This window comes from Cyprinodon variegatus, unplaced genomic scaffold, assembly GCF_000732505.1.
Source record: "Cyprinodon variegatus isolate N-32 unplaced genomic scaffold, C_variegatus-1.0 Scaffold1557, whole genome shotgun sequence".
In the NCBI taxonomy this organism is placed as follows: domain Eukaryota; kingdom Metazoa; phylum Chordata; class Actinopteri; order Cyprinodontiformes; family Cyprinodontidae; genus Cyprinodon; species Cyprinodon variegatus.
Genome location: NW_015152010.1, coordinates 27,465 through 55,279, shown reverse-complemented (window position 1 = coordinate 55,279; position 27,815 = coordinate 27,465). Strand labels below are relative to the sequence as shown.

The window sequence follows — 27,815 nt, the reverse complement described above, 5'->3', positions numbered from 1 at the left end:
ATTGACAAGTATATATATATATATATATATATATACTTGTCAATGCAGTAACTATGGTTGTATAAGAGCAAAATTAATCTTAGCTAACCCTTTGGTATCAGGTTTTCTGGAAATAAATACATATTAGACTTTGTTTATGGATCTTTGTGATTTACATTTACGACATTCATTTTACTCAGTATCCTATTTGCTTTCCTGATTATAACTAATAAAAAAAACTGAAGAAATTAAAAATTGTGTTTTTTTTAACTCTGGCATCGACAGGTCACCTAACTTTGAATATCCTACAGTATATAATTCCCACAGTATACAGCAGACTCTATGACTTTGCTGATGTCATTTCAGCCAGCTGTTAAGATCCTCATTTGCAATCTAGACCTCCTAAATATACATTTTTCCATGATGATGGAGCTGGTTGTTGATGACATAAGAACACACTGATTGTTACTGGCTAATCTAAACTGTTTAATGCCAGTTTTAGCCTCAATGTCTGTGAATAAATTCCTTTTAGCTGTGCTCATTGCTTACCTGGAGAATTGGTAGAAATTACCCGCAGATTTTTCTGGTCAATACTGTTTAACTCTTTTCCCTTTATGCCTTACAGGTTATTTTATATTTTCTAGTTAATACTATATAATGTTGATGCAGGCTGCACTTAGATTCTTATGTATGTTGCATTTAATGAATAAGAAAAAAAACAAACAAAAAAAATTGTTTGAGCTTAGCGGTCAGAGAAGGTCATGTGAAAATTAGGTGAATGTTTGTTGCGTCTTAGCTTTGTGCTATTGCAGTTTTTTTCCACGGTGTAACACAAACTGAATCCCTCAGCGAGTGCTACAGACCATTCAGCAATTAATGAATAAGTGTTAAAAATTCAAACATTTTTTTATTTTGGAAAGATTTTCCTGTATTGGGAACTTCAGGCCTGTTTAAGATGTTCAAAGACCTTGCAGAAACTCTTTACCTTAAATGAGGATATGGGCACCTCTATGCTAAAGCTTATAATGAATCAGTTACTTGTATAAATGATTGTCCACATCTGTGATCTATTTTGGAAGCACATCTGCCCCAATTTTAATTAATGTAAGGCCAAAATTCAGCCCTTGAGTTGTAAAATGCTTGAAGCCATAACGTTTGTGAGGTGTCTGAGGTTCACGCTGAAAACCATCTTAACCGTAAAGGCGGAGGGGTCGTCTGATGGTTTAAATGCTGTGATAATGAAGCTCATCACTCCCTCTGTTTCTCTATCTTTCTACTCTCTACCTCCTTCTCTCTCTGCATCACACACCATCCCCCCTCCTCCTCCTCCTCCCCCTGCTGTCGTCCAAGCCTCACTCATTCACTTACTCACACTGCATGATGCACTCCTCCATTCTTCTCTACCTGGGGCAGTGAAGGAGGCCAGGAGAGACGCACAAAAGCAAATTGAAATGCTCCAGTGAGTGCTTTCTTGACGTGATGCATGGCTCATAAGATGCAGCCCCGGCCCTGCTGTTACAGGCAGCTAAAGCAGTGGCCAGATAAACACCACTTGAAAAAGCCCTTCGTCTTTTGCATGGTGCTGAGTCTTCTGATGCCCTAAAACCTCCAATGTACTTTCAAGATGGTGCTGAAATGGTCGTGTTGTCTAAAGATATCGTTTTCTGCTGTGTAACTTTTGGTCATTTTCGAGAGCTGAATGCACCATCATGTCTGGGTTTTAGGTGGAACAAGGAAGTGGCTTTAGCAGAGGTGTCTTTCCAGTTTCTGTTGTCAGTTGCCACGTTGCACTGCTGCAGAACTGGTTCCTCCTCTTTGCTTTCCATCTGAACATCACAGTTCACAGCATTTCCCCTCCTGAAGAAAAAAAAAGGTAGTTTGCTGCTCAGGGAGGTTGTCTCCTCTAAACATGAATTCACCTAAGGAGTAGATATAAAGGAATCAAGGGTCTAAAATGAGTGTTGATATGATTGTATGTCCCGTGAGATGAACGAGGAGTCCTATGGTTTCCAAATTCATCATGATTTAATGTCCTTCTGCAGTAGGACACTGAATCTACTCTGTCAGCCTCAAGCTGCCTGTGGTAGAGGGAGGAAAAGGAAAAAAAAAAAACCCTCAGGCTTCTTTGGAGACGCCCGTTCCTTAGGCAGTGTGTTGCCTCTGGACAAGGCCTTCATTGAGAAGGAACAGGACTGGTCTTGTAGGGAGAGATCCACACTGGCTCAGTCTCTGAGACAACAGAGCTGTCCATCCACGATTAAATATTTAGAAGCTTGGAAAGGAGGTCCCTGTGGTAAGTTAATATTGATGCGTCTCTCGTCTTTCTTGTCTCAAACTTGTTGGGTTTCCTCAAGAGGTCAGCTTGGTGGATCTAGAGAAGACGAAGCTCCATTCCTCTTATCTTAGAAAAGCGTTAAATGTTTTTACTGCCTTTTTCTAGGGTAATCTGCTCTAAGTTTACTTTGTGAGCTTGTTTTTTTTTCTTGGTTTTACTGCTTCCCTTGTCCTCTCGTGGTAACTCTAAAATGCTCCATCCTGACTAGCTTGTAACCTCACCCACCTCCTGTAACTGAAGTAACTGCCATGTCAGGCTTACAAGGAAGTCAGCATTGCAGTCTTTTCTGGCAGTTGTCCACTGAGTGCAACTCACAAGAAACCCTTCAGTGCATCCTGCAGCTTTTTCTCTGATCTGTTTCTAGGGAAGAGATGCAGAGATGGAAATGTCTTTACTTTTGAGCCATTAGATACAGAGTTGCAATCGGACAATTGGATTGGAAGGAGATAAGGCCTACTGTGCTTTAAACAAGTATTCATACCCCTTGATTACTCCCCCCACCCCTGTGTCTACTATGGAGAACCATCTATTGTTGGATTAAAATGTTCTTTGCAGTATAAATACTGATGCTGGCATTATAGCTGGAGCTACATAGATGAAGACTGAGGGGGTTATTATGAATTACCACAGATTTAATGAGTAAATGTATGCTGATCAAAACGAACTCTTTTGCTGCTTTTTACAAATGTTATTCAAGGATTACCTTGCATTAAAGTAGTTTTTTATCTTCCTGATCATTGCTGCAGAAAAACATTCCCATGGCATGATGCTGCCAACACTTTGCTTTATAGTAAAGATTATATGCTTACATTGAATCAAGTAGACAGAAAGTTAAATTTTGTCTCCTCTAATAGAAGCTCTTTGTTATGCATTTGCTGAGTCTTTGCAATGACCTATTCAGGTTTTTTAAGGCCAATATTTATTATTTTGACGTGTCTCACTCATTCCCTGTTGAGTGGCAGTTTTTTCAGGGTTTTCTTGTGTCAATATTTGAAACTGATATTGCTTTTTTTCCATTTACCTGATAAAAGAATGATTAAAATCTTAATTTAAACATAAAAGGAACATTTATCAAGAAGTCAAACAAAACATTTACAACTAATGGAGAGAGCGACAGCCAATGTGCTTCACATGATCTCAGGCCTCCCGGCTAATGAAGGCACCAGTGAATCAATAAATGCATGAATGTATTGATCAGTGCGGATGCAAGAAAAAATGGTAATATCAACCCAAAGTATTGGCCGGTTAATGTATCAGTGTAATTCTGATCAGGAATGTACTTCTTATTACCTTCTTCCCACTTGGTTGAGTGCAGATTTGTGGTATTCATGAATAATGCTTCTCCTGTGAGTAGATTTCCCTCACTAAAGCTGGAAATCTCTGCAGCTCCTCTTTGGTTTAGGTAGACAGTAATGTCCTGTTCGGCTTTTAAGTCGTTCCATATTTCTTCCATTTCTATATGATCATTCAGGCAGCGGTCTATGAGATGCTCCAAGCTCATACTGATTGTTTTGGAAGTTAATACTGCTTTAAACGTTGCTTTCTCGCGGGCCGTCTGCCGTGTTCTTTGGTTTCCACGATTCTGTTTGTTCACTAATGTTTTCTAACAAACCTCTGGGCATTCCCAGAACCGTTTTATTTAAACTGAGGTTAGAACACAGACAGGTGGACCCTGTTTACCTGCTAGTCGACGTCAGAAGCAAATTGGTTGCAGAGGATTTCATTTCCGGGTACCAGATTACAGTTTTTTTCAGTCCACAATTAAATTAAATTTTCAAAAAAAAATAAAACAAAACCTTTAGACTGTAGGTGTGTTTTGCATTGGCATAACACACAATCTCAAAGCATTATACTGTAGTTTTAGCTTGTGGCATGAAAAAAATCTCAAGTTGTTTATGGGGCTTGAATACTTTATCAAGTAGCTGTATCATAGGGACATTTTGTCCAAAATAGCAGCAGATTGTTTTCTGAAATGATGTGGAATCCAGGAGAAACTACAGCAGATTGATTTGAGCGAGGCAACCGTTTCCTTGGAGCAGAGATCTTCCATGGCTGCATGGAATGTCAGGTTTCCTGGACTAATTGTCCTTGTGGAAAAGCACTTCCTGGTTTCTCTGTGAGGTCTGTCCTTGTCTCGTCTACCATGTTTGTTTAGCCCTATGCAGGAGCTGATGCGCTTCAGTTTTAGGAGCTCTGACTCAGCTCTCCCATCCGACAGTGGATATGCTCTGGCTGGACATGCTTGTTTTTTGCTGTTTAACATACCTGTATATGTGTTTAGTTTGTCGTTTTTTTGTCATGTTAAACCTCAAGAGAATAAAGCTCTCGGTTAAACTAAAAATATCCAGCTACCTTCCCTGGTATGATAGTAAAAATAATCATGCCTGGAGCTATTAATTAAATTGTGCTCTTCATTGGTTTTTTTGGATGGAATATTGAATCATGTTGCAGAGGACTGCCCTGAGATTCATCCATCATGCTTTCCATGCTTTTCTCACTGATTCTATTTGGTAACCCAAATTTCTTATTTACTCAAGTTTCCACATGTTGTCTTGACGGTTAAATGATGGCAGCACTGCTAAACATTCTGTATTAAGAAGAAAGAAAACCAAAATTTGGAAGCTTCTGTCTTCAGCTTCTGTCATGGTTGCTGAGAACAAAACCACACATCTCACTTCTGCTTTCTGCGTCTCGGTCATGACTGCCTGCAGAAGGAACCGGCAGGAGGGGAAGCTGCTTGCTCAGGTCTGCGCTCTTAAAGCTAAACACTTCCATCTGTGTAACAGGATAGCAGAGGCGAGCAGCTCCTCCACTCTGCTCGAGCAGGACGGTCAAAGACCTTGAGGAGCACAAAATGGCTGGCTGGCCGTGCCTCTGATACTCCGGCGCGATTGGCTGTGTCTCCTTGGCCGCTGCGGGGTCTGGCTGTGTGAAATGGAGTCCTCTGTGTGGAGCGTTGGCCCAGCCTCAGCTCTGATGCAGAAGATAATTCTGTAAGCCTCGAGAGGGAGAGACGCCAGAGCAGCCAAGTGAGGTGACTATACTAAGAGAAGGCTGAGCAGAAGACTTTCAGGTTACTGCTCAGTTGACCTGCTTCCTCATTTCATCTTGATTTGTGTTGGGAGCTATTTTCACTCAGGCAGCTATGGAAAGGTTCATGGTTTTACTGGAGGGGGTGGTGAGTTTGTTAAATGAATAAAGCGATTGATGCATAAGGGTATTTTTATCTAACCTTCATACCCAGGAGGCTTTCAGTGAGGAATTCACCAGCTTGATGTTTTCTGAATGTTTCAACACTGAAGGTCACATAAATTCTTCTTTGAGAATCAAATCTGGATGCAGATGTAAAGGATCATATTCTGATTATATTTGTCTTGGTGGCGAGTCTTCACCATGACAACCTGAAGATGGTAACAGCACAGAAGATGGCCCTTGAATGCCTGCTTCTTGGTAATCTGCCTGGTCATTATCATCTGAGCAAAAGGGAACCAAATGTCTCCAAGTGCTGTGTGCTGCAGTCGTCCCTCTTTTCAGAAGGAACAATCTGAGCCCTTTGCAGAGCACAAAGGCTACCCTTGGAGCAAGGTTACTTGTTCCATGATGGCCAGCTTCTTTCTCCTTCTTTTTTTTCTAGTGCAGCTTTAGAGAGAAATGTGGAGAGGAAGAGCTTGAAATATTAGCAAAGGGAATGTCTTAGCTTGTCATGTAGGACTGTAAAGAGGAGAACAGGTTCACTAATCTCACTGCATGGGTGACGCTAGGTAACCATCTGCCACTGATAAAGAGCTCAACACACATAGTTCAGAATCTTGTCTGAAAAACCTTAAAGTATTTTTACTTTTAACAGTTTTCCCATCAGGATTGGTGTAATAATCAGTAAGGGATGATGCTTAGTTTTCCAGACCTTACAGGGGCCTACAAAAGTTTTCAACCTGTTTCAGGTTTTGTTGCCTCACCATCTGGCACTAAAACAAGTAGTTTAGAGTTTGCACCATTTCACATAAAGAAAAAAAGAAAAAAAAAGAAAACAGACCCACAACTTTGAAGCCATGCCATTTAGCTTATTGCAAAGCAAACGCATGTAGGCAAAAAATGAAAAACTGAAAACTTCGGCATTAAAATGAAGAGCCATCTCTTTGGGCAATAATGGCTGCCAGTACCTTTTGAGTCTCTATCAGCTTGCTACATCTTGCCACTGGGATTTATGCCCACACCTTCATGTTGGATTGTTTTTGCTTGTTAATAGTGATCTTCCAAGTCCAACTATCGATTCTCAGTTGGATTTAGGTCCGGGCTTTGAATAGACCAGCTCCTTTAAGACTAGAGTGTAACTTTAACAGTATAATTCGGATCATTTTCCTGCTGGTAGGTGAGCCTTCATCCTAGTCTCACATCACTGGTATGCTGACATGTTTTGTTCAAGAATATTGTTGTATTTAGCATCATCCGTCTTTACCTTGAGTTTGAAACATGTCCTAGTCCATTCTGTTGAAAAACATCCTTACAGTATAATGCCTCATCACCATTTCTATGTTGAACTGTTTGCATGATGAGGCAGTGGGTAGCAAGGTTTGGGTTCGTTTCATGGCCTTTGGTTTTTCTGCATAGAGTTTGCACATTCTCCCCCTGCATGCGTGAATTCTCTCCAGGTACTCCAGCCTTCTCCCACAGTCCAAAAACATGACTGTTGGGTTAATTGGCTTCTCTAAATTGTCCTTAAGTATCTGTCTGTATGTATGTGTGTGTGCATGATGGTTTGTCATTGTGTGTGCATGTGTTGCCATGCAACAGACTGGCGACCTGTCCAGGGTGTACACCACCTCTACACTATAGGAGATGGGCACCGGTCCCAAAGCAACCCTTACAGGACTAAGTGGAAGAAGATGGGTGGATGAATGGACAGATGGATGGACGGGTGGCCTGAAAAGTACAGATGCTATTTTGATAGTATAAAAGCAGTCTGATAACAGGCTTTGAATTAAAAAAATATTAATAATAATTATCCTTCCTAAAAGGGAACAGATTTGGTACCAATAGTGTTTACCTTGCAAATAGTTGACAAATAGTTGATAAATAACACTAAAGGAAAGCCAAGTACCTCTAATGATAAGGCTGTTTTTATTCCAAATTGAGAAGAATGGATGTAGGATAATCCACTTCTGGTTAGACAAGTTTAAGTGTTATAGATATAGAACCCTGTCAGATGAGACCCCTCAAAAAGCAGTAAAATTAAACCTTGCTGCTACTTCAACTGAAGCTGCATTGTGTTATAATCTAGCATGGATATTAAATCTAACTACTAAACAATCCTTTTCAAGTTAAAGATTGTACACCTAGTTATCTGAAACACAGTAAAGAAGTAAAATGGAAACTGTAAAGGAGCCCTTTACAGTATAGAAGATCCAGATGTTGATATGTAAAAAAAAAAAGAAAAAAAAAAAAGGTTCTGGGTTGATGGTTGTACTTTTCCAAGCAGGAAGCCATGTTGGAGACACAGCTGTCTCCCTCCTCCCTTCCACCTTCCTTCTGTTTTTGATCTCACGACTAGCTTGGAGCCCTCAGTCAGCCGAATGCTTTGAGGTTCAAAGATCAAAATGGCTCTGCTAGTTGTCCTCCATTACAGAGGTGGCATGTGTTCAGCTGTTATGCATTAACCAAGCTGACAGTGAGAACGTTTTTTGGATCTGTTTTTTTCTTTTCAGGGTGTCAATGAAGCGGCAAACTTTGCAGACAAAATCCTCTTTAGCTGTAATCTTTAAGGAAGGGCCCCCTATCCTGCTGCCATGAGCTGTTTCTCTCTCCTACTTGCTCTCAATGTGACACAAGTGAAGGTCAGGCAGGAGACAGATCAGCAAATCTTGCTGGACTGCAGTGTCTGAAAGGCTCTGCACATGTATTTATGGCTCCTCTGAGGTGGACTGGAGTCATAGACCAGATCTTCTAAATGTGCACTAAAGTCTTGTCAGAAAGCTTGAAGCTATTAAAGATACGTAGAAGTGAACTTTGATAAAAGGGAACCAAATCACAAATTTAGAAAATAAATTTGATTTAAGCCCTTAAATGATTGCAGAAACATGGTGACAAAATGGCAAAATGAAGGCCATGTCTGTTTGAGGTCATCTTTCTGTGATGGATGGTCCTATTAAGAGGAAGCTTTGAAGAAGAAAAAACCATGAAGAGGCCCACAGCAAGGCTAAAAATAACTGAAGGTCTGTATGGTTGAATCTCTGTGACTTGCACTTAGCTTGAGTCCTACGTGCTCTGGACTCTTCTCAGCTCTCCTAAACGCAGCAACATTACAGATGTCTTCTGACCAAGAGGTCTATTTTAATTTTAGTTTCTCTGGGTATGTGGTTCATCTTCTAAGCCAGGAAGCAGAAATTATGGTCTGAGGGAATCAAGGTAGAAATCTAAATTAGCAAATGTGGAGCACTGAGACATGGGAGTGCAGATGAAAACCCCAAACTGCACAGCTGTTAAGTTGGAGGGGATAAAAGTTCCTTAAATTTGGAGAAAGAATCAACACAAGAAACCCAAGAAAAAGGGTAATGTCCTAAACGAAGGTTTTTAGAGAGTTTAAGAGCTGCTTGAGATTCCACAGATGCAGCTGTCTGTTGTGATGTTTGGAGAGAATATTGGAGACCTCTTTAGGATACTGAACACTGGAAAAATGATCTAGAAATAAGTAAAAATTTCTGAAATTAAGTGTATTTTGAATAGGTAAATGAGATGATTTGCCAAAGGAATTAGTATTTTTATGCTTAAAATAAGATATTTAGATAAAATGCACTTCAAATAAGACAATATACTGTAAATGCTGTTTATTTTCAATGTAATTGTCTTGGCAAAAGGTCTCTCGTACCTTCTCAATTCAAGAACAAATGCACTTATTTTAAGAAGCAATGACTTATCTAGATTTTTATTTTTTTTCCAGTGTAGGTCATAGTTTTTGTTTTCTAGAAAACAACTTCAGTTGTTTTTTTGTGTTCCAGTTGATGTCTGTTTCACTGGGTTCTCATGTTTTTAAAAGAAAGTCAGTGCACATACATTTTAATTTATTTATTTACTTCCTGACAGCATCATACGCTATCAAAACTGTGCTTGATTTATCTGAAGAAGAGTAAAGGCTTTTACAATAACCCAGCGTTTGTTAAAGTGGGGGTTGTGCACCATTGGGGGGCTGCAGTTGAATGGGGGTTTGGGGGTTGGTGAGGTAGAAACGAATTGAATTAATGACCCCTACTGAGATGTATTGTTCAAGTATAATATACTGATACACAGTTAGGATACTTGCATATTAAAGGCGGTAGTTTTGTCACCTAAAAGAGATTGTAGTTTATTTATTACAATATGTAATGAACTGTTGTTGACTTTTCTTTGTTTAACTGATGAAAAGGTTGCTCAGGTGGGGAGCGGGGGATAAAAATGTTCTTGCAAGCCGAATATAGGCCAAGCAAGAAAGGTTTGAGGGCCACTAGAGTGACCTAATTAATTAATTGATTTATCAATTAATAATTGGATAGCCAAAGTTTCCTTAAAGAAGACTTTTTACTAAATTGAAAAAGGTGAAGCTCAAACTTTCCCGCTTGTGGAGTTCTGGATAGAGCATATTGACATTTTTCACAATTCTAAGTGGGTTGATCTGTGAGCTAAATTTATGTTTAGAGTCTCTATAATCCAGTTAACAATTAATCGATTACTGAATTATTTCAATAATCGATTATTCACGATTAATACAATTAATTGTTTCAGCCCTAGTTGTCATAAACCTTATGTACCAAAATTCATCATATGAGTACAGGCACAACCTGCAGAAATACTGATAATTTGCCAATAATCAGTAATCGGAATAACTGGTTTATATAATCACTCCATTAGATAACCATGCCATTATTTTTTTTTTGTTGTTGTTTTTTTTTATCAACGGCGGCGTAATCAGTCTAACTAATTTTCTCGTTTTGGTATTGACATTATATTGCTTATAAAATAATAAGGAACGTTACTACAACTCGATTGACCAACAGCAAGAGAGAGAGAGATGCTTACTAAACGCAAAGGCAAAAGGTTGCTGTGATTTGCACCATGTGCCCAGGAACAAAGGCCTTATCCACGTTGGTTACAAGCAACTCTTATCTGATGAAGCACCTCACATCATCCCAGCCTTTCACAACACTAACAACATGGCGCCTTAGTTTTGCAATACATTGGACTTTACTTCTCCTGTTATAATGAAATCTCTTGCGTGGTATACTGTTATCGTTTGCTTTTATTGACATAAAATTATTGAACATACAGTCTACCTGGGATGAGTTACCAACTACTTTTTGGGAGAAGTAACTGTAACTAGTTTGTCCTTCAAAGTAACATGCCCAACACTGAAGGCAATACCATTAAGGAGACACAAACGCTTTTAAGGATGCTAATTCTGCTCTAAAACATCACAATTCTCTTTAAAACAGAATAAACACTTTTTTTTTTTCAAATTCATACTAAAGTCAACAACTTTCATTTTTAAGTAGCATGATGAGGCTCAAGTTTGTCTTGTCTTCTAAAGCTTTTTTGCTCTCACGGGGCAAAGCTGCTGTCTTTTGATCTTCCAAAAAAATTTCAACAAAACCACTGGACATTTTTTTTCTCCAAGTTTGAAGACCTTTCCCTTCCTATCCAGAAAGCATTCTCAATTCAAGATGTCTGGAGCAGTGGGGATCTCCAGGTTTTACAGAACAGCCCAACAAAAAATTTGATATGGCTTAGAAAACATGCAAATTGAACCGAAACAGGCGTAACGGGCAGTCGTTAGGCTCGTTATTGGTCTAGATTACCGGAGCGATGTTCTGACCACCTGCATGGCGATGCAGATTGAGGTGATAGTGGGATTAGAGATCTTTTGACCTCTTTTGTTATTTTTCTTGCAAATTTTACATTTGGATTTGGAGTTCTTTTTTATGTGTGAATGTAAGTTTAGCAGTATCTAAGAAAAACAATGATACCCATTCTTTTTTTTTGTTACTTTATTGCTTAAACCCTTCAAAAACTGGTGAAGATTTATAAACACGAACATAACACTTAGTTTATTGAAACCTCCTCTAAATGCAGTATTCAATTTGACACGCATCTGTGTGAAAAACCTTACAGTTATTTCCTTAACGTAAACTACGCGCGTTGACCACCATGAACAAGCGTTGTCTATAGCAACAAAATCCTGCTGGTGAAATTAAATCGGAGAGAGTTGCAGCAGCAGAAACAAAACAAACGGTTGGTCGTCTGTGTTGAGCAAAGATGGGTTTCATTAGATGATTTTGAACTTTTGACTCATAAGAGGAAGCATGTGCCAGATCTCGTTTCACAATAGGTGTGGTCTTGAAATCAAAGCTGTTTTCCTTCATGAAGGACTTTGTTTTTTGGTGTGGAAATGACGAATGGATGTCCCCTGTGGCTGATTGGTAAAATCCCTAAAAAGTGGGATCTGTCCGCAAATTCTTAGGACCATTTTTATATCGCTAAGACACTCAGACCTTTTGAAATATGCCTCTCACAGACTCAAATCTAATGGTACTTTACTGGTTGATATAGCGGTAATAAATCTATTGAACTAATTGAGGGTTGTTCTCTAGATTATAATTACTTATTTTAAAAATTCTAGTAGAATATACTCAGATCTATAATCTAATTGCTATTGTAAGTCATTTACACCCTTTATCTTAATGTCATTCTCATAGTTTCTATTTAATTTGAGGAGTCGACTGATGAATGCTATGACACAATGTTCATAGCGAACATTGATTCCTCACATCTCTTCTGAAACAGGCCCGTCTCATTGATCAGGCAGGTGGGATCGATGTTTCATCTCTCTGTATTCAGACTTCCTCAAATGAGCCGCACCATGTGATCACGTCATTTTAGGGAAGGGCTCTGTTCTGATCACAGTCAGAGAAGAATGAGGTCAGCGCATGTCTACCTGGTCCTTATCACACCATAGCTGAGGCAGATATGCTCATCGAGGATAAGGACAAGATATGTATTTAAGATTAAATTGCAAAGTATTAAGTTAATATATAATAATGTATCTGTTTTGTGAGCTAATTTATCACTGCATTAGATATGGTCTTCCTTAAATTGACTGTTCAGTTCTGGCCCGTCACATCCACCATCATGGATCTCTTATTATGTCCAAATCTGTTCTGCAGCAGAATAGAAACCCTAAACCCACATAATAGTCGATGTTTTCTTCATCAGCAAGAAGAAAAGAAGTCCTGCAACAGATGGTGATGCCCAGCCTCCCCTCCCCCCACCTCATCCTGATCTGGATCTGGGCAGCATTCAGTCAGTCTGGGATTATAAAGTAATAAACATCTTGAAATAACCTAAATCCACTGAAGGGCAATTGAACACATCTTTGCTCAAATTTTAATATTTGTGGGGGGTTTTTTGTTTTCTTTTTGATATGTAATGGGTATTTAGTGGAATATCCCTCTATATATGTAAAACCATTAGAATGATACATGACCAGTAAGGGGACACTTCTGTTAAAACGGTATTTATCTTTCTTTGGCCTTAAATTAAAATGTAAACTAGAAAACTAGTTGGATGACTAACTTTGAGTTTTGGTGTTTGACAAGATTTCCCTGTAAGTAGTAATGTTTTTTTTACCTTGGCAGATTTAGGCCCTTTTTGTTAAAAACCAAAAGGTCTTTTTGTGTTTGGGCTCTCTGTGGAGACCACCTGAGCTTGCTTTTTCTCCAAAGCAGCATATCCATATTTTTACCACAAAAAAACAGAATCTCCTGGTATGTGGAAGCTCTGGTACCAGCCCAGATTGGTGTTTAGTCCGTCCACGTTTCTGGGATCTAATTTTGACACCGGTTCCCAGAATGGAAAGATTTAAAAATGCTGCTTTTGCGTTTTCTGTGTGTTTTCTTTTTCTAAATCGTTTTTTTAAAAAGGTGCTGATTTTGTCCTGGTGTGAACATGGTGTTTGTAGGCATGCATTTGTGGTTGATTGTCAAAGTACATGCTGCCTGGGTGTGGTGTTGATGCAGGGGGCACCAACTCATGTGCAGCGGCTTAGTGCTCAACATGGCCATCATAGGTTTGAGTCCCGGCATGGTGACATTTGGACGCACGTCTTCCCCTCTGTCTCTCTAATCCTGTTTCCTGTCTGCATAATTACCAAAAATAAAGGCCACTAGAGCCTAAAACATAAGAAATAAAACATACTGTCTACTAGCAGAGATATTGCACTGTTTTAACATTTCTTCTAATTTTGTTTACAGAAATCACAATAGTTTAACTGTGTTAACATATGATTGTGTTTTCAGTGGATCAAGTGAAGTGGTCTTTAGATTTAAAATCCCTTTAACTCTCCCAAAAAGGCTCCTAAAGGGAAATGTTGATCTCTCAAGAGCTGAAATGTGAAAGAACGCGACATTCAGAATCATACTTGTTGGCTTTTTTTTTTTAGAAATATTATGCCAACATGTATTTACCCCCTTCCCAAAAGTCAGTGGATTTTTTTTATCTCTGGGCCTCACAAAAACATTAACTCTTATTCATAAGAGACAGATTCATAATGATACCTTACAACTAAATTTAATTTAGGATTCCACCTTACACTCAAATCCAGTTGGGTTGCCCATATGATTTATGAGTAATACCATAATCTGATGCATTGATTATTTTTATCTGATATAAACTAATGGAAGTAAGTTTATCAATTAGAGGGTCAAACAATATTATTTACATCGGGGCTATGGGTAATTTAGTGCAAATATGAGCTAATAAGTTTTATTACATTTGTTTGACCAGGAGAAATTATACACAAATGAAAATGTACATTTCTTCCATCTTAAGCAGAACCATATTTCACTACTGGAGTATAACTAAAAGTCATGCGTGGGAGACCCACAGGAAATCCTTTATTTGCTGTTCAAACTTTGAAGATGAGGTTGCAGATTTTAACTTGAATACAAAATGTTCATTTAACCTTTAATAATGGTAACAATATCAGAGGTAAATTTGGTTTTTAGAAAAAAATAATTTGCTAAAAGGATCTGGTGTTTTTTATGGAAGAATATAGTGTCAGAGATGATTGATATTCCCTTCTTTTAGGGGAAAAAGTATTAGGAAATGAAGATCATTGGCACCCCAACTGTAAACTCATTCTTTAAGTTTGTGCCTGCAATCTCTGCCCGCTGATTGGTTATTGCAGGGCTGGTAATTTGGTGCCACATAGACCCACGTTAGCTGATTGTAAAGGTATGAATTGCATTCCTGGCTACCCTTTAGCTGTGGTGTCAGAGCCAGTAGCATCCTATGTTTGTTCACCATTAAAAACATAATAACATTGTAAATGGGTTGAAACGCTCATCACTGAATTGGTTGATTTTATTCTTGTATTTGGGCCTTTAAGCTGCTACCTGCCTTTCAGAAAATCTGACAAACTGGCAAATTGATATTATTTTGGTTCACACATCCGGCTGCTTAGACTAGTTTATCATCCGTCATTTTTATGGCCAGCTAGTAAATATTGGTGACTGGGTGTGCTTTAGTTCTTTATATGGGGTTCTGAAACATGCAAGGAATTGCCCAAGCATTTCGTTTCGGCAGAAAGATTTGAAACAAAACTGTATTTTTTTCAAATTTTTTAAGAGCTAGCCCCCTAAACAAAAACCAGAACACTGAAAGTTCCTGCAGCACAAATGTTTTTTTTTATTGTGGTTGAATTCTCTAAACTGATTATCGTTGTTACTTTTTTCATTTTTCAATTAAGGGAATAGTGAAGTAGCCTGTGTTTAAATAGGTAAGCCAACATTTCTGGCTTTTACTTGGACTGCTTTAAAAAAAAAAGGGTTTCAGTAGCTGAAAAGCAACAATTTTACCAGTCACTGAGTGAGGGGTCAGATACTTTGCTTTGGTTTATGCTCTTTCTGTAAATGAAAAAATACATTACATCACTGGCTAACTAAGTACCTTAACCCTAGTTCTAAAAGAACATTGTTATTTCATTCCTTCTGAGCAGAATTCTTTTTTCCACAGATGATCTGTGGCATTCATTGTTCCCTAATGTCACAGAAATGTTTCCACTGCCTTTTCTAGGCATTGGATGTGAGAAAATATAAATTGTGGATTAGACAACTTGCATTCTGAGGGTAAACGTTTAATAAACTTGTGAGAGTTCCAACAGTAGGGGTGTGATAACATTTCCCACACATGTGGAAGGGCTGACTCAGTCGTCCTCACCCTCAGGCCATGTCTGCGGTGACTCTGTAACTCAAAAGAAGCCTCGACTGTGGAAGTCACCTTGTTTGTGCTGCTTTGGCTTCTCCCTCTGACCGAGTCTGTTTTCTAGCAAGTGATTGTTCATTAGTGGGGCTGCCTTGGGCAGCTAGATTGTTTGAGAGAAAATAATCTCTATGTAATTCATCAAAGACTCACACCACCCCTACCCAAACCGCAACCATAAGCACAAACAACACGGTTTTGGTTCTTTGGTTGTTGCCAAAACAGCTTTAACCCTTTAAGGCATGAAGTCCACCAGACCTGAAGGTGCCCTACGGTATCTAGCAGCAATTTCTTTGCTGCTCTGTAGACCAGAGTTGTACCCTCATCCTAACCCACCAACATGCCATTGCACATTTCTCCTTGGACCAGCATTGACTAAGTGTCCCTGGTGCCCGTTAGCTCTACGTCCAACGTGGTTCAGGGACACTGCAGCTAAGCGATTCCTATCTATGAGAGTTGAGACTTGATTTGGGCTGTGATCAGACCTCATAGTAACAATACATTTAAGTGCTGGGTCACTTTCAAACAATTGTTTTTATTCAAAACTGCCAAATTGACATTGCATATTTATTGATAGTTTTATACAACCTGTGTTACAGGCAGATTCTACACCTATAGCTTTAATTGATGCTGACTTTACCCCATAACCGTATGGAAATGTCTCCTTAAAGAACACAGTCTCTCTAAACTTGCTTGGACTTAGCAGGTTAACACAAATTGAGGACTGAAAGTTGGGAGAACATTTTATTTTCTCATATTTTCAGATGTTTCCTGATGGTTTCAAACATTACTGCCATGGCGGAGACATTCGCAGTGCTTTCTACGCACATTAGAAGAGAATTTTTCTGTAATCAGAGAGCTTTTTCCTTGAAAATGTTCAGTTTCAAGATGTGCAGAAGGAGTCAATTGGCTATGTGGGTGTTTGTGTTTGGTGCTGATAATGGGGTCTACTAATAAAACTAAATTAATGTTTTCAATGTCAGTCTATCAAAAATAGTTTAACCAGCAGAGTTTGTTCCATCATTTGGGAACTAAATCTTGTTAAAATATTTCAGATGGATGGTACCTGTAGTTTAGGGAAATTATCCTTTGTTTTACACCAGGGATGTCAAACTGGTTCCAGAAAGGGCCATGTGGCTGCAGGTTTTCTTTCCAACCAAGCAATAGCACACCAGACTTCAGTCATCTCATCAAGTCATCATGTTAAGACTGGACTCACTTGATAGGATGACTGGAGTCTGGTGTGCTATTGCTTGGTTGGAAAGAAAACCTGCAGCCACATGGCCCTTTCTGGAACCAGTTTGACATCCCTGTTCTACACTGTTGGTGCCCCTCATAAGACGTTTTTATCACATAGAACAATGTTACCACCAGCGTTCTGGAAACACTCTAATTAAACATTGCTAAATGACTCTTTACTAGTAATCAATTAGAACAGAGTGGCAAGCTCCTTTTTTGGGGGGTTGGTTTTAGTTCTGCAATGTTTTTTAGTTCATTTTTTTAATATAGTCATGAATTTTTGATGCATCATTTTAATGCATTTTTGCAACACTTTGAGGGAGGCAGAGAGAGTCCTGTTTATTTGTATTTTATTTCAAATCTTTTTTAAACTTAGTGACAACCAGGCATTGTGAAATATGATACCAATAAGCTAAATTAGGCACCCAAACTATTTGTATTCAAATTTCAACTTTCCCCTCTATAGCTGAATGCATTGATAAATACAAAGTGTAACAAATGTTGATCACCATAGTAGTTTGATTTCCTCTCATTCGATTTTCAGATCAACCTAATTTAGAGTTTTACAATCTAAATTTGTCCTCCAATATTTTACAAAATCACCCAAGAAAACCAGCACAGTGCCTTTCATTATTCAACCTCTCAAAGTTTGATTATTAACCACTCCTTTGTGTTTCAATTTCACACATTTTCATACCAGGTTATCTACTGTAGATGTAGACAGGGGCATGATTTTCCATTTCAACAAACCTTCTAATGATCACCAGGTTTAGAATAACCTGCAGAAGAAGATACAACTTTGACTTTGAAATAGGGGCCTTACATCAGCTCATTGCTCTTTTTCAAAGTCTCTCAGTTGTATCTGGGAAAGAGAATGATTAAAGCCAAGGTGCCAAAACAGATACCTCTTGCTGTGGCTCCACTTGGCCCTCACTTGCATCAGCAGATGCTTTATTTGAACACCAAGAATTGATCCTTCACATACAATAAGAGTGCAAAGGTTCTTCATACTGTGAAAGCGACAGGCTTTATTAGGATCATCAGATGAAACTGTCAATTAAATTTGGACTTTTATGTTTTTCTGCATCTAAGAAGAAGTAAGAGTCAGGAATTCAGAACCGAATTAGAAAGTTCTGATGCTACAAGTGGTTTACATCAATGTTTATTATTTTATAATTGTGTCTACTTCTTTTGTTCAGAAATCACAAATGTATAATCTTATTGTATTTTTGTTTGAAGATTTGGAGGGTTTAGAATGATGGGTAATGATAGGTTTGGTTTTTTTTTTTTCTGGCTGAAGATTTTGAAGTCTCTGAAAATTGATTGTATCGAGGAGTGTCCCAGATATCTCTTAACATGAAAACACCTGCTGGTAGCTCTAGCCAATTCAAGCAGTGTGTTTAATTGTTCCACAGTGTTCAGTCTACAGCATGATCTCCAAAGAAGAGTCAGAATAAAAGCATTGTACATACAAGCTCATCAGGACGGCAGCTCCTCTTGTATGCAAGACAGCATTAGAATAAACTATACATTTTTAAGTTAGGTTGACTGAGAAAGTTAAGATTGTGCTTCCTCTGCAGTTTGCCAAATGACTGGAGAAGCTAAAAGATGCTATTGGTTCAACTAAAACAGTATTCAGGGTGGAAGAAATATAAATAGGAGGGAGGACTCCACTGAATAAATATCTGCGTAGCCTGGATACAGTCGGACCCCTCTGTTAAACTTAAGAGTCAACACAGAAGGACCAGAAGTGCCTCCAAATCCACCGTGAATTATCTCTTAAAAAACACAGGCTTAAGTTTTACAGAAATGTCTGAGATTCCAAGTCATTGGCTACGTGCAGATCAGAGGGGGAAAAATGATGAGTGATTGATTGATGATTAACCCAAAAACATATTATCTTACATCTATATCTTAAATAAACATTTTGCGTTTCCTGTCAGCACATTTTGAGATTTTTCTGAATTAAATACAATAATACCATAATTCTGTATGCTACTTCAGCAGGTAAAAATGTTTTTAAATGTACTGTAGACAAGTCCATCAAGTACATATAATCTGCTAACTTTGTTTTAGGCCCAAAGTATAGATTTGGTGGATAGCAAAACTCTAAACAGGTGTAAGCACACCTTTATAAAAGGCTCGGCTAACCTGGGTTACCTGTAGCATATTGGATGGTAAGGAATCAAGCTTAAATTTGTTCTTTTTTGAACAGGTCTTGATTCATTATCCTTATAAATGTTTCAGACTATTTCCTGTTGCTTATTTGAGAAGCTGTTTTTCCAGAGATTTTTGCAAAGCTCCCTTATACTTTAATCTGATGACCAAAACAACATAGTTATCTTCTGTTATCATAAAACTGAAGCTAATATCAGATAACCTGGGGATTTGGTTTTTCTTTAAAATTTTCTCAACTTCCAGTGAATTTTGAGTCTCATAGACTCATCACTAGTCTAATAAATGATTGCATCATGATCTTTCTACACCTTTTGCCCTTTTTTTAACCTTATTTATCTATACAGAGCTCCAAACTCTTTAGAAACACACATTACATGTCAAATGCTCTCATAAATACCATAAATTGACATCTTTTGCAACAGCTTCCTAATATGAGATCATTTATCCATGAGTGTAAAGATCAACATGAGGGAGGAAGATGCTGTAGCATGGGTTACTGGGAAAATATAGGAGCACTCTCTTTGGCACGGCTGTGTAAACCTCCCTATCTCAGAAGCTGAATAGCTGTTATTTATACAGATAGTCAGTGCGCCAACATGCAGGAGCTGCTGGTTGTGAACCTGTTTGTCTTGTAGGGTTAAACAGCAGACGCCTCGTCTCTGGTGGCTGCGATGCATTTATGATCAAATAATCAAAGCGGAGAGCTCCAAAACCCGCTGCCTGCAAAACCTCCCACTTTTTATGGCCTTTGGGTCATTCAGCCTGTTGCAGACCTGGTGTTTAATTTTTGAGGCCCAGCTTTGCCAGACGCTGCAACCAGGAGTTTAACTTTAGTTTCATAGTCTGAATGACTTTCAGCAGTTTTATTTGTAAAAAAATGAATCATGTTTTTCATCTAAGGTGTTATATAAATATTAAATTGCTACAGTTTTAACTTATTTAGGAGAAAAGCTTTGGTTCAATGAAAAAACACTTGATAATTCAGAACTCAGTGAAACTTGGTGATGGCAGCATCATGCTGTGGGGATCCTTTTCCTCTGCACTTGATCTTGGAAAAAAGCTGTACGTTGCAAAGATTTAGCATCTTTCAGAGAATATTAATGATTTAGAGGACTCTGTCAAATTACTGAGGATTTTAAAGAAACTGAAAATTAATGCCATGAGATGTTCTTCATCCACATGTATTGAGCTTGAGTGATTTTTTTTTTTTTTACAAACAAAGACGGGAATAGTTGCAATAAACTTCAATTAAGCTCTAACATCTACAAACGTATATGTTGTTGGCAGCAGCATCCAGGATGGAGACACAGCTGAACGGGACAGATCAGATGAAGCTACTTTGACAAGACAAAGCGGAGAGAACATTAAGTGGAACTTAAGGGGAAACAGCGTTTTTTTGTTGTTGTTATTTTTTACATTGGGCCCTTGATTTTATGTTATTACATCATGTTCTACTCACCCATATGAGTTTTGTGTCGTTTGGAGCTGTTCTAAAGATATTCCGTTAGGTTATATCCAAGTAACGTCTTCCTATGGGCAAACGACTTGAAGGCACAAACTAAACTGTTCGCAATATCTTCAGAACTGCTCCAAATGGCACAAAACTCATATGGGTGAGTAGAACATGATGTAATAACGTAAAATCAAAGGCCGTATGAAAAAAAAAGTGTTTCCCTTTAACAAATACTGCAGAAAGGGAGAAACAAACAACATAGAATGAAGCATGATGAGGAAAAGTGGTTCCTATGTCTTCCAGCAGCTTAAACATATAGCAGCACAGATCTTGAAAATGGCTCTGAATAACCTAGCTATTTTGAATGAGATATGAGACAGGTAATGTAACATATCCCAAAAGACATGGATCTGTAATCGAAGCTGAAGTTGGTTCTATGAAGTCTTTCAAATTAAATCGAATTAAGTTACGTTGAGGTTTGTGGTTATGATTGGATATAAGGTTTAAGGGAGATGAGAACATTGTAACATGATCTTTTTGACTGGTCTGCTTAACCTGGAACTGCCAGATTTTTAAGTCATGCATTTGATATAGAACTATTCATTAGCATCCTTTAAGCTCTGTCCTTTTTTTCCAGATAGCTTATATATTTGTAAGGAGAATTTAAATAATAATCCTCCAAGTTTTTCCGCTTTAGTTTTTCTCTGAAGTATGGAGGTAATGTTTCAAAGCTTTTGGTAGTTTTATTTTGTTGTACTTTTTGTCGTTCTACCTGCTTGTGCAGGGTGTTTTCTGTCTACGAGTGAATAAGCATGGCATCAGATCTGCTTCAGTGAACCTTTCTTTTAGCACCATGATCAATGCAGCAGGTTTGCTCTCCAGTTTCTCCTCTTTGTGCAAAAAAAAGCCAACTTGCTCCTCCGCAGACACAATGGGGATCTTTCTCTGAGGTCTTCTGGGTAAATCTGAACAGACTTCAGCGAAGTATCATGTGGGTTTTTTTTTTTAAGCGTTCTTCTCACATTTAGTTTTATTTTTTTATATTACTTCCTTTGAACTAAAAAAGCATTGATTCCTCACTGATGTCATCTCATCTCTGCAGAAATCGATTTTTCCTATCGGCTGCTTTTCTTGTTTTTTTCTTTTTTTTTAAAGAAAGCAGGCTGTCATTTTCAATCAGCTGGTCATTAATTATTGAGGCAGTGCAGGTTGACAAGACGCACATCCTGTCTTGTTTGCCAGATGATTCATCTGCAGCCAGAATGCCCCGACATATAATAATGTAACATGTCTGTGGGCTCCTCTCTCATGGGAGGGTATGAGGTGGTAGCTCTAACCCACTGTTAGGGACAAAACCTCTGTACTACTAATCAGCTTAATGCTGGCTTATTCAAAGGCCCTCTTTCAGACCGAGCAGCTGCTGTCAGCCAGTTTGAGTAGAGGGTGTGACTGCTGGCAGGGCTCGCTGATGCAGAGAGACCGGTTGGTGATTAACAAACGTCAGTAGACTTTGGAATCTGGGGAGCCCAGTCTACTGGCTTTGTCTTGTGAAGGTCTACCAGGTGGCTCCGTCATGCTCTCTCCCTGCTTTGCTCCCCCCTCTCCCTTTCCTTTTTTTTTTTTTTTTGCTCCAGCTTCTCCTCAGGGTTGGATAGATTCGAGTTAAAGAAGTTCAGACATGCCTCACATTTTTAGACCCCCTCGTGGAGGCTAGCTGGCAGCTTCTACAAAAAGCAGTAGCTCTCTCCACTTTCTTTTTCTTGGTGCACGCTGCCTGCTCTGACCTATTCTCCCTTCCCTGGGAGAAGGGTGGGTGGGGGGGGGGAATCAACCAGTTCTCTGAAAATCTCCTGATGCGTTAGATAATGTTCCCAAGAAATGAAAGGACTAAGCAAAGCAAGCCTGGCGAGAGTGGGAGATGTTTTCTGCTGAGCTGTGTGGGCAGACGGCTCGGGTACACGGCTGTACATCTGGCAGATAGATTTCTGTCAGCAGCTCTCCAGTGACAGGCTGCCTGCCTTTCAGGAAGAGGATCAGATCTGCGGGTCCATGTTGTGAACACCTAAGCACACATTGCCTGCTCCTAAAATGGCTGCCCTTGAAGCTCAGCTCAAAGGAGGATCTGAGCTGCTCAGGCGCTGTCTGCTGGGGCCCCGGCTGACTAGATGAAAGTAGTTGCACAATCTCGCCCATTAGCTTGGTGTGGTGCAGAGACTTACTGGCTGAAAAGACACAGCCAACTGCAAGGCAGATGGTGGACTGAGAAGGAGGTTTCTCTTCCCCACTTCACGGCTGTATTCCTCTCCCCTCCTTCCTAAAGGACTTCTCTTGATATCCATGTCAAGGAACCTTGTGTCAGGAGCCAACTTTGTTCAAAACAGGAGCAAAGTGCCAGGAGAGGGGTGTGGACATGTGATGAGGCTGTAACCTGACCCTGAAGAACAATGGATCCACTGGTTGCTCAGGGACATGCAGGCAGTTGGGCTGGTTCCCTTGGTGTGCTTCACTACCCAGCCTTTAAGGTTTGGGAGGTAGGGCGGGAGGAGTAGTCTCTTCGTTTAGATCATGTCAAATTTGAAAACAAACTCAAAGTAAAAAAAAAAAAAGTTTGGCTTAAATATCAGTTGATTCTGAATACTAAAGTTATTTCTGATTCTTTAAAATCTAGATTTAAAATTATTATTTTTTTCAGCCAACAAGATTGTTTTTAATAGGAAATCCCTGGCATCCATGGAAGGAAAATTGACTTGTGGATTGTTTAAACCCTTCCCAATAATCAATGGAAGATCCTTTTTTTTCCAGCTACCAAACTCTTCTTAGTTTAGCTTTGTAGTTTTTCGAGCTGGTATTTTCTACCATTCCTCCACGTCTTTGAGGTTTAAAGCCTATCTGCCATCCTTCTTATCTTTAGACCACCATAATCTATACCAGGGGTGTCAGATTGGTTTCAGAAAGGGGCATGTGGCTGCTGGTTTTCTTTCCAGCCAAGCAGTAGCGTTCTAGACTCAAGGCATCTCAAGTGAGGCCAGTCTTAACATGATAACTTAATGAGATGAGTGGTGTGCTACTGCTTATTTCCTTCCTGGAACCATTTTGACACCCCTGATCTATATGTTTCAACAACAGGTGTTAACAAAACTACTTGCTAACCTGGTTTCCTTCTCTATTTAAACACTTAACAAGTCTTCCCTTCAATAATAACCTTTCTGAGACAGATCTGTTAGAGCACCATCCACTGTGCCCTAAACCTAGGTTTAAGATATAGAGATAATGATGAGTTCTCTTGTCTTGTTTCGAAGAAGGATAATAGTGGTGAGCTTTATCTTAGGTTATATTTAAATACAAAGGAATTTTCTTTTATTATTAAATGTTACTACTAGCTTACAAAAGTTTTTTTAGTGGTTTAAAAAGATGATTTTAGCCTAACCCTCCATCCCTTAATCAATTGCAAGGCTATTTACATACTTAAAGCTTTTGTTCCAGTAAAATTGTCCAATTTAATCCCATTTGATCACATCACCTCATGCTCAAAAAGTGGAGGGACTCAAAGTCCAAATGTTTTTTTTTATTTTATTGGTAAGCATCTGTTTAGTAGTCGACCTTTGCAAATTGTTCTCTCCAATGTGAAGTGTGAATATAAACCTGCAAACATAAAACATGTAGAGAACTTCTCAGCTTATGCACAGACAAACAAGGTGTATTTTATTTTCAGTATCCAAATGTGCAGTACAAATTCTGGAATAAGTACTGTAATTATTATCACCCACCCCTTGTAGCCCCGCCCCGTATGGCGTCATTTAGGAGATGGGTATAATTTTATTTTCAGTATCCAAATGTGCAATAAAAAATCTGGAATAAGTTGATATAAAAATAAAATGGATATAATCCAAAGTAAAAATAGAGTAAAATAAACTAAAAAAAATAATAAATAAATATATAAAAGATAGATAAATAAGATAAATAAACTCAAAATAAAAAAGGGGGGTTAAGGTTTAATGTAAGATGCAGTCAGAGGAGAAGGTTCCAGTAGGAATTGGAGAATAGTTGCTAGAGAGTCAAATATAGATTTTATGAAATGGGTGAGTTTCGGGCAGGGCCAGGACATATGATAGAGGCTGGCAGCTTCCTGTTTACATCTATCGTAGGGAGTCTAGTTCAGGATAAATCTTAGCCAATTTCTCTTTAGTGTAATTAAGGCGATAAACCTCTTTGAATTGAATAACACTGTGTGTCACCCATATTGAAGAGGAGTGAATCCTTTTTACTACCAGCTCCGAAGTTTCTTCTGACATAGGCCTCTGCATATCATTCTTCCATCGAGTTTTGAGAGGTTCAGTGGGTACCAGGCTAAGGGTATTGATTGCATTATAGAGTTTAGTTATGTAGCCCTTTCTCACAGGGTTAACATCAAGGATGTTATCTAATGTATTTTTGGACGGAAGGGTTGGAAATTGAATTTAGAATTTAGAGCGAATGAAATCTCGAACCTTTAAATAGCAAAAAAAAAAAAAAAAAAAAAAAAAAAAATAGTTTTTGGCAGGTGAAATTTCTCAGATAGCTGATTAAATGAAGCAAAAGTTCCCCATATATAAAGGTCTTCCAGGGTGCATATACCCTTTGGTATCTAACTCTCAAAGGCATTGTCAGAAATAGAGGGGGGAAAGGCTGGATTATTTTTAGATTATTTGGAGAAGCAAAATGTGGGTCTTTGAATTTGAAAAGCCTGTCTAAACAAAATGTCCAGTTTTCTTCATTAAGTCGCATACTGTACTGACAGGGGTTAAGGTTTCACACAACTCCTGTTCATTTTGGGCGCCATGTCTCAACTAATTGTCAGGTATGCAGTCAACAGCTAACAGCTTTGTCCACTCCATCAACCGACAAAATGTACTTGCTTCCACACACACTACCCAAGATCTGATACTATTTTGTTTTCTATAAATGTGAATTGTCAGTACAATAAGTGGGGGCATAAGAAGCGGTGAAGTTTGAGCTTTTCTTAAGGTGCAGGTATGTGCATATTGGCAGCTAAGCTTCAGATTCAGCTCTCTCAGTAGATCCATGCTTCTTCATAAGAAGAAGTAAATCCTTAGAAGCTGTTGACCCACTTTACCCTCTTTGACTGCATGCAAACACTTTGGTCTTGACTTATAGAATAACCAAATGTGTTCTTGCTGCATGGTAACAGTTCTCAGAAACATGGCTCATTAATTTTTGCCAATGGGAGTTTAGTTGAAAGGATGCATCACCTTTTGTAATGTAGAAGAATACAGACCCAGATAAACATGGTATGTAAATGAAATGAAAAATCTTACCAAGACGAACAAACCCTTGTCATTTCTAGTTTCATTAGAACCAGAAAGATGAAGAGTGGTTTGGAAAGCTTGACTAAGAAGCGACTGTTCCAGTCCTACTAGCTTGTGCACTGGAAGTTCAAGAAAATGTTTGTGTAATTTTCCTCCGTTCTCTCCACAGTTTTCTCAGTCTCTGTAAATTTTGATCTAGCTCTAGATTTCTCTCGTCAAAGTAGGACACCGTCTCAATGTGTTAGAAGATACATAAAGTTGGCTTAGGCTATTAACACCACATAAGGACTTCTAGAAATGACATAAGTGAATGATATTAGTATTAGGAGTTTGTTTGATTCAATAAAATTGACCGATGGGTCTTTTTTGAATCTATGCAGAGTATAAACTGTCCTCCAAAGTTTTAAAACAGATGACAACACTGTTCCGTTCTGTTATTGGGATAGTCTTACATGTGTGCACGTTTATGTGTGAGAAGCCTCGAAAAACTACAGCTACAGTCAGTTAATTAACAAAACTTGGCAAAACGATTTAAATTCAACACATCTCACAACATTTTAGGTTCATTAAGTGCTTTGAAACAAACACACCTTGTTTCAGTCTGTAAAGAAAAGCAATTTTGTAAGATTACAGTTAACTTGTATCAAAATTAATCTTAGCTTTTAAAACACACTTTAATGACTAAATAGAAAGTCTCAAGCACTCTTGATGTATCGCTTTGTGTTTAGGCTACAGAGGTTTGGGCAGTGATGATCTTTTATCTTCATGAGGTGACGGCTGCAATGCAAGATTCAACTTGTGTGTAAAATACAACCAGTAGAAATATTTTCACCTTTGAATTTCACATGAACGTTATACCTTTCATTTCCCTATTCATGTCAGAATAACCGAGACCCATCCAAAACATAAAGCTTTCATTTCTTGGATGTTTCAGTCAATCTTCAGGGCAGTTAATACAATCAGTTGAAATGTTTGCTCTAAATACTGAGCTCTGGAGCTGCTCTCCAGCTGTTGCTTATCCTGAGGTAAAAAAAAAAAAAATGGGACAAATCGACCCATAATCCCTCAGTCCCTGCATTGTTCTTGGAAAAAAAAAAATGAACCTGCAGCATCTGCTGAATCGTGCCCTGTGCCACGTGGGGTTATTTTCTAGAGTTCACATTGTAACATTCTGACTTAAAAGGCCTTTAATTATATATTTTGATAATTCCATTTATTATGTTGTGAAAACGAAGATATTAAGGTTTAGCAATGAAGCCATTTAGTTTTTGTTATGCAAGCAATGCTTAAAACAGCTTTTTAAGTCATGAAACAAAGCTGCAGTTGTGAAAACATGACATTTTAACACCTTATAATCATGAATAATTAAAAGCTTTTTTGTATTGCCTTATTTGTCATGCACATAAGTGGGACAGGTCCTAGCACCTGATTATTTATGTTCACAGCAGTATCACCACTTGTAATCATCAATATCAAAATCAAGCTCCTCCCTATGAAACACTATTGTCTTAAGTTGCTGATTCAAGTTTAATTCAGCTTGGATGTTTTGACTATTAATTTTTTTATTAACATTCTCTCTGATAATGCATAATAACAGAGTAAATAATCATCTATGTATCATTATATGAACCTAAAAAAGCAGCATGAACTCATGATTTTGCCTCTTTGTTTTGCAGGTTTCCCTGATTTTCCAGGGAGTTCTCCCCCCTTTCAGTGATGGAGGTATTGCAGTGTGACGGCTGCGACTTCCGTGCCGAGTCATACGATGACTTGAAGAACCACATTCAGGAGGTGCACACTGTTTTCTTGCAGCCCTCAGATGTAGAGGGGTCTGACTCTTTGAGAGAAGAGGATGAGGATGAAGAAGAGGAAAATGGGGATAAGGAAGACAGGGATGACAAGGATTACTCTCCTTCTAAAGCTGGAATGAGTATGCCACCACCATAATCAGATGCTGCTGTTATTTTATTTAGGATTAGGAATGATTTTTCTTTTTTTAGAGCTCTTGTAACATTTGGATGCATTTTTATCGAGCAGAAGTTAT

General features: G+C 38.5%; 1 protein-coding gene across 6 annotated transcripts in view; it reads left to right on the top strand.

Moving 5' to 3' along the window:
- Positions 1–27,815, top strand: part of znf462 (zinc finger protein 462) — a 59,740-nt gene that overhangs the window by 6,129 nt on the left and 25,796 nt on the right. For 5 of the 6 annotated variants that reach the window (XM_015403755.1, XM_015403752.1, XM_015403749.1 and 2 more), the window contains exon 2: positions 27,448–27,701. In XM_015403755.1, coding sequence (XP_015259241.1) covers positions 27,488–27,701 — 214 coding nt within the window. In that variant the 5' untranslated portion in view covers positions 27,448–27,487. Of the gene's footprint in view, positions 1–5,208; positions 5,349–27,447; positions 27,702–27,815 lie in introns of those variants that run through there. The other variant, XM_015403751.1, reaches the window with a different exon arrangement.